This window comes from Electrophorus electricus, chromosome 22, assembly GCF_041902795.1.
Source record: "Electrophorus electricus isolate QZ-2024a chromosome 22, ASM4190279v1, whole genome shotgun sequence".
NCBI lineage: Eukaryota > Metazoa > Chordata > Actinopteri > Gymnotiformes > Gymnotidae > Electrophorus > Electrophorus electricus.
In genome coordinates, this window is record NC_137518.1 from 16,380,001 (window position 1) to 16,387,500 (window position 7,500).

A 7,500-nucleotide genomic window follows, 5' to 3' on the forward strand; every position below is an offset into this window, starting at 1 on the left:
CATCTCCAGTAATTAGGGGGGCAAAATTGTTTAACAGGTACTTAATTAACATTGGAGTCGTGCCAGCTCACCGCCAACATACAGACACCGAGGACGGCATGGTAGGGAGGCGGGAACCCACGCTAAGTTCCGTGAGCGGCTCCCTTTCTCCTCCGCCTTTCTCCCTCTCTCTCTTCAGGCCACACAGACCCTGCCCTGGCTTCTTCCCCGACTGGCACGGAACGGCAGCCGATCTCCGGCTGCATCTCCAAACAGGAGAGCTGGCCTACTTTTCCACTCCTCCAGCCACCATTTATATCCCTTCCCCCAAATTAAGACACTTTGCTTCTAATTGACAATTAATTTCAACATCTTCATATTTTAATAAGACTCCTCATCAATCTTGCCATGAAATATTCATTAGACACCTAATAATGGTGTGCTGGGGTTGGCAGCAGGAGGAAAAAACCCTTTGTATTAACGGGGAAGGTACCTCATTTTCGCTCCTTTTTTCATTTCACCCCCCCAGGCTTATCATTTAGCTCTAAAGTTTGGTCCAACTATAGAGATTTATGTATCTCTTACACAGAGAGTGTGTTTAAACTGGATTTAAGAGGTTTGTTTGGGTACATAATTGCTTAAATCGTGTAGTTAGATAACTGGTAAACATTTAAGTCTCTGCTCCACGCAGTCCATTCAGACAGGCTTGGACTTTTTTGGTCTGCTCTCTAGAAACAAATAAACATTTAAAAGCTGCCTTAAAGCCGGGAACGACACATGCAGTTCCTTCAAGCACCAACAGAGGGCACTCTTCCAATTGCAGACATACACAACAACCAATGACTAGGAAAACCTGACCTGCTGTCTCATGCCTGAAAAATATGATGTGGACGAGTCAGAAAAATCACACCAGGCACAATGCACATTGTATCATGTATGTGCACATATGTGGGACAGTGCAGAGGTCAAAGGTCATGAACTCACGGGTTGATTGAAAGGCTTTGGCTCTGATGGACGCATGTGCAGGTGGGTCATCATAGCCTGCAGACGCTCGCTCTCCTTGGCCAACTGCAAACACACACACACACACACACACACACACACACACACACACACACACACACACACACACACACACACACACACACACACACACACACACACACACACATTAGTGATACCACAACAACACAATAAAACCCAAGGATTAAGTCAATCCTTCTCAGCTGAAAGGCTTTGAGTTTTAGTAGGACAACATTGCTTGACCACGAGATGTTTTCTGTCTTATTCTGTTAAGACAAATTGTTATAGCTTCCAGAAATTCCACACCATTTCTGGTCAAAACTTTCTCCCTCCACAGGTTTTAACACAGGCTGCAAAGTTTTGCAGTGTACACAGTTGAACAATGTCACCACACACTCAGTGTTAGATGGCCTGCTTTATGGAGATTGTGAATACATACTTTGTTTACAGCCCTTTTAATCTTGCAAAGAATCATGGAATCAGGAGTCTGCACCATCCCTACATAGTCCAGGAATCATGGAATCAGGAATCTGCACCGTCCCTACATAGTCCAGGAATCATGGAATCAGGAATCTGCACCGTCCCTACATAGTCCAGGAATCATGGAATCAGGAATTTGCACCGTCCCTACATAGTCCAAGCGGATCCATTCCCAAGTGGGCAAGTTTGGAACTGAGCAGAGAAGCAGGCATGTGTAAGAGCAAACAAGAGAAGAGAAGGTGCTTGTGAAGAAAAGATTCCAGGTGTCTTCATGGGAGTGGAATTCAGTAACCAGGAGGCATCATCATCTCACCTCTCGACGTGTACACACACACACACACACACACACACACACACACACACACACACACACACACACACACACACTTTTATTTCTGTCCTGCAGCTAATCTCTCAGAGTAACTGTGCTGTAGGGGTGAAGACACCTGAACATCCGTCCAAACCTGCGGCCTCCTCGCTAAAGTTCCTCTGCCCGTCTGCAGCTGTAGGTGGCGGTACTCGCGAGAACCATCCGCTTCACACTGGTGGTGTGTGAAACAATTTTCACGTGTAATTTTTTGATCCGATTTGGAAGAGCAAAACAATACCAAACAGCATCGTTTCTGCTAAGAACGTCCAGGATAAAGTGTCTGAATACAGGTGGGGAAAAGTGAAAAATAAACAAACAACCCCTCCCATACACACACCCCAATCCCTGGCGTTAAAAGGCCGACTGGGGACCAGTGCCACTCCTGTTTGCCCAATCCCACCAGCTCCCACCATTCCAGCCTGATCCTGAGTAATAAAGCAGCAGTCGCCACTAGCCAGCCGCTTACAGGCTAAAGTGAGCGTGCGGGCTCCCAGGGCGAGTTGGGAGAGCAGCCAGCCTGGCATGGCCTGCCCTGGGGCTGCCGACGAGCTGGCGCGGGTGCCTGGCACCGGTAGGCCCTCTGGGAGGGAGCGAGCAGGCGGCTCGCGTGCCGCTGAGCCCCGGGTGTCCCTGGTGGGCGGGTCTTTTGGGGGACTGGGGGGATATGGAGGAAAGTAGTGGTAGTAACAACAACAATAACAACAACAACAACAATAATAATAATAATAATAATAATTATTATTATTATTATGTGTGTGTGTGTGTGTGTGCTTCTACTCCACAGCTCATGAAGGAGAGAGCAGGCTCTGGGTTTACCTCAGTCCTGTCACTGTACATTACAGTATGTGACTCTGTGTTTGCACGCGTGTGTGTGTGTGTGTGTGTGTGTGCTCTTCCAGACCACGTTCCCTTTAGCCGCCGGGCTTTTCTTAACGCGTCTGACAGCTCGTGGGTGTGGCCAACGTCTGCCACAGCGCCACTTCCAGACAGTCTCTGCATCTGGACTGATCATGCAGGATATCGCTGGTTCCCCCCCGCCCCGGAGCCTAAATGGCTGCATACAGGCCAAACATTTGACTGACAGTCAAACAGACAGGTATTAGCTGCTGATTTGAGTGTGGGGGTGGAGACTTTTTTCAACTGTGCCAGGCATCCCTGCAGGCAGAGAGGGTGAATGACTCGACCTTTAAGGCAGTTCAGAGTGATATCTTGGTTATGAATTGTAAACAACACTTGCCTGGAGGGCTGTTGGCAGAACACATTTGTGCTGGACCATATATTTGGCATATATGAAACAGTTCATACGCTACATGAGAGAAGTGATTGGCATATGGGCATATCTGTGTTTGTGTACGTGGATGAGTGTACCTGTATCTCCAGCTGCTGGACGACTTGCATCTGCACCCTACACTGGGCTGTACTGCGGTCATCCAGGGCATGCTCATTGTTGAGATGTCTGAGAGAGAGAGAGAGAGAGAGAGAGAGAGAGAGAGAGAGAGAGAGAGAGAGCAGTTAAATGAGGCCTTGGGGTATGAATTTGATAGGAGTGTAAAATGTAAAGTGAAAGGCCCAGTTGAAACTCTACCCAGCCTGCCTGTAGAGGGACAGATGATGGTAAGTGGACCCATGGGCCTAGCAAGAAACCTGCCAACGTCTGCTCGGACCCGCTTCATTACACACACGCACACACACACACACACACACACACACACACCTCCACACCAACAGATACACACATCCTGCCCACGTGAATGCAAACGCATACACTCTGTGGGACGTGTGCAGGCCGAGAATGGTGTGGCCATCGCAAGCTGACAACCTACACAAACACGGAGGTCTGTCCAGCACCAGACACGGAGAGAGGACGTCCCAGGCTGAGAATGACTTCATATCAACAGACAGACGCATCAAACTCCCAGGAGAGCTGATTATTCTCCTATGGAGCGAAGCGGCTGTGTTGCGGCTTTATAAAAGCCCCTGGACGGAAACGCTCCACAATGGCGCGTTTCCCACCAGAACAAACACTCCTTGCTAGGCGTAGAAACGTGATTTCCTCTAACGTGAAAAGAAAAATAATATTAGCACATGAAAGGGGCAGAAAAGGTCCTCTTGGTATAATGTTGTGCCGTGTGTGTGGGAGTGGGTGTGTCTATCTGTGTGGGAGTGGGTGTGTCTAACTGTGTGGGAGTGGGTGTGTGTGTGTGGGAGTGGGTATGTCTGTGTCCTGGATTCCTGTGTCTTTAGGCTCCTGTGGTCTGATTGGTTTGATGTAAGCACCGCAGTGCTAGGGGGAGTGGGTGTATCTGTGTGGGAGTGGGTGTATCTGTGTGTGGATACTTCTGCAGCTGACCTCTGTGCTGTTGTGTGTTACAATCTAGTGTTGTGTAGTTGTTTAGGTATAAACATCAGGCATATGTGTACACACATACACACACACACTTATCTGAACATCTCCAGTCAACCACACCAAAACACTTTTCTGAGTTCCTATCTATTTACGGCACTTAGCTGACGATTTTATCCAATGCGACTTACAATTATAACGGACTACAACTTTTGCAATTGAGGGTTAAAGACCTTGCTCAGGGGCAACTTGGCAGTGATGAGGCTTGAACCTTACAAGTTAAGTACCTACCACTGCCCTATCTATAGTTCCTATCTATACAGCCTGTGTCAGTCAAAGGGCAGATTAACCTTCATCTTAATCTTAATCTTCATGTGTTTTCTCAACCAGAGGAAGAAAACTACAAAATAGGTTTTTAAAAAAAACACACACACACACACACGCACACACACCTACATGCACGCGCACACACACACACACACACACACACACACACACACACACACACACACACACACACCTACATGCACACACACACACACACACACGCTGTAAGCCATGAACTCACTGAGGGGGAGGGAGAAAAGCCACCTGGATATGATATCATTTGTTTTCGGGGAGCCCTCATCAGTCACAGATCTGGCCACTAGCAAGGACTTACCCCAGTGGCCGCTTTATTCCTGAAGCAATCACGTACCTTCCTGAGGCAAAACACACAGGTGACTGGAAGACAGGAAGAGGTAGAAAGAGAGAGACATAGTTGGGGGGTATGGGGGGGGGGTGAGAAAGTTAGGAAAGAGAGAAACGTGGACTACTGCAGAGATGACAAATCACACACACACACACACACAGACATACAAACACACACACACACACACACACACACACGCGCACACAACACACACACGCGCACACGCGCACACACACACACGCACGTACATGCGCACACACACACTCACGTACACACACACACACACACACACACTCACATTCATGCACACACACATACGCGTGCATGCACACACACACATGCTGTAGGCCATGAACTCAGTGAGGGACAAGCACGCATGCACGCACACACACACACACACACACACACTTTAGGCCATGAACTCAGTGAGGGAGAAGCACAAACACATGCACACACACACACACACACACACACACACACACACACGTGATGTAGGTCATGAACTTAGTAACTAAGAAGCACGCTTTCTCACACACACACACACACACACACACACACACACACACACACAAACAAAAAATATTTACATAAAGAAATACATACATACATACATACATACATACATACATAAAGAGAGAGAATGTTTGTGTGTCAGAGGGCGGTGGCAGTGGAGTCCTCCTAGTTAATGTGTATAGGGACTGGGCGCTACTGTAAATAACCCAGATAGGACAGGACAGAGGTATGCTGGGAGAGATCACAAGGTCTCCCATCCTTCCCCACCACAGGAAACAAACAGTTTTACACCCTCACACACACACGCACGCACACGCACACGCACTTACATGCACTCACCCACACTCTGTTCTCCAGCACAGCTTTGTGCATTTTATTTGCCCATATTCTGTTCTTCAAATCTTTCATTGGCAGATTTGCAGAGAGTGTCCAATAATCACTGTTTTTGGGCGGAACCTCTGTTATTCATGTGACCAGCTGTGGGGAGGAGCCGTAGTCATATATGTGACTGCTTACCTGGTGGGGCAATACGACTCGGAGGTCAAGGGTCATGGGAGTGCCTACGGAAGGTATAAATCCCTCCATGAAAAAAGAATCCTTCTTCCTCAGGCTTAGGCCCTATAAAGTGCTCGCTCTCTTGGGTTCTACAGTTTGCAGAATTAGCTTGTCCCGCGGGGACGCCTACTAAAATCCTCAGCTACATCAGACACTCCTCCCCTCCCCCTCTGACTTGCAGGTCACAAGTGCAGACCTACAAATCACACGCACACTCCTACCTGATCCCAGCCTTCCTCGGGCCAAATATCCTCCCATAATTCTAGCCATCAGGAAATTCCCGCTCAGGGTGTTTTCTGCCATCGCACCTGGCAACGTGTGGCTCAGAGTGTGGGCTGGGCCTCGACGTGGCAGACTCTGATTGCACGGAGAGGTAAGGTCTTGTTGGCCGGCCTTCGCATTCTTTGCGTTTTCGAATAATCAGTGGTCAACACGACGCAGCAGGGTCGGGGCACTAAATTCTTTCTTTTCTTCTTAATTATTTTGCTTTCAAAGCCCAGATTGTGAGGAAGCAGAAATTCTCCACCAGAAATGAAATGAAAACAATGATGTCAACCGCTCCACTACCCCGGGCATAGATAGCGTTTTTTTCCCTCCACAAGCAAACGACGATAAAAACATGATCTCACCATTCTCTTCCCCATCTCTCCCCTCTCTCTGAACGCCGGGACACACCACAAGCTTTATGGCATATAATAAACAGTAGCCACATTTTTTCCGAGGGACTCGACAATGAGGTACTGTTTACTCGCTGCGCCCGGACCAGGGATCTAAGCAGCATTTACGACAGCTTACCGAGAAAAAAAAAGTCCCAAGTGCCCGGGTCCACACAAAGGCCCTGAGTATTCAAACACATGTAAGACTCAGCAAGCCAGAGAAAACTGAAGATCATTAAAGAGCTCGGAGGTGAAGGGAGAAAGAGAGAGAGAGAGAGAGAGAGAGAGAGAGGGTGGGGAACTAGTATTGAATGACTGTTTTATCATACTTGCACTACTGTACAAGAACAACAACAATAACAAAACCAGGAGAGAAGGAGATACCAGACCCACTACCATGGCCAAGCAACCAGATGGAGCTCTAGAGGAGAAGTGAGAGAGAGAGAGAGAGAGAGAGAGAGAGAGAGAGAGAGAAGAGCAGGAGAGAAAGAGCACCCCATATCCTCCCTCCTCTTTGATAGCGATGACTAAAATGTGCCGGCTGGGCGGAGGGGGGGTATGTAGGGGGGGTATGTAGGGGGCGACAGCATTATCTGTCACCCCCCTCCCCCAGTTCTCTCTCTTTCCCCCTTTGCTATCCCTTTCTCTGCATGCCCCGGGGCTACGCGAAATGAGACACCGCACAACCAAACAACAGCTTTGCTCTTAAAACTTTCCCAGACTCCCCGGCTCTTTGATGTGCGTGTCAGTGGCCATCATCTCGCCCGCTTCATGTGCCCACCCCCAACCCCCCCATCAACACTACCCTTGCTTGCACGAAGCGCACTCCTTGGCTAATTTGCATAGGCAGAGAGACCCGGCCTGTCGAAGCGGCCGACCCCTGGAGGAG

The 7,500-nt window shown here is 48.7% G+C and overlaps 1 protein-coding gene across 4 annotated transcripts in view; it reads right to left on the reverse strand.

Moving 5' to 3' along the window:
* Positions 1–7,500, reverse strand: part of foxp4 (forkhead box P4) — a 120,905-nt gene that overhangs the window by 17,755 nt on the left and 95,650 nt on the right. For all 4 annotated transcript variants that reach the window (XR_014119318.1, XM_081705142.1, XM_035520472.2 and 1 more), the window contains 2 exons: positions 3,221–3,308; positions 964–1,047 (listed from right to left, as the gene is read on the reverse strand). Coding sequence is in view for 3 of the 4 variants with exons in the window: in XM_081705142.1 (XP_081561268.1) it covers positions 964–1,047; positions 3,221–3,308 (172 nt within the window). In the remaining variant the exon portion in view is untranslated. The remainder of the gene's footprint in view (positions 1–963; positions 1,048–3,220; positions 3,309–7,500) is intronic.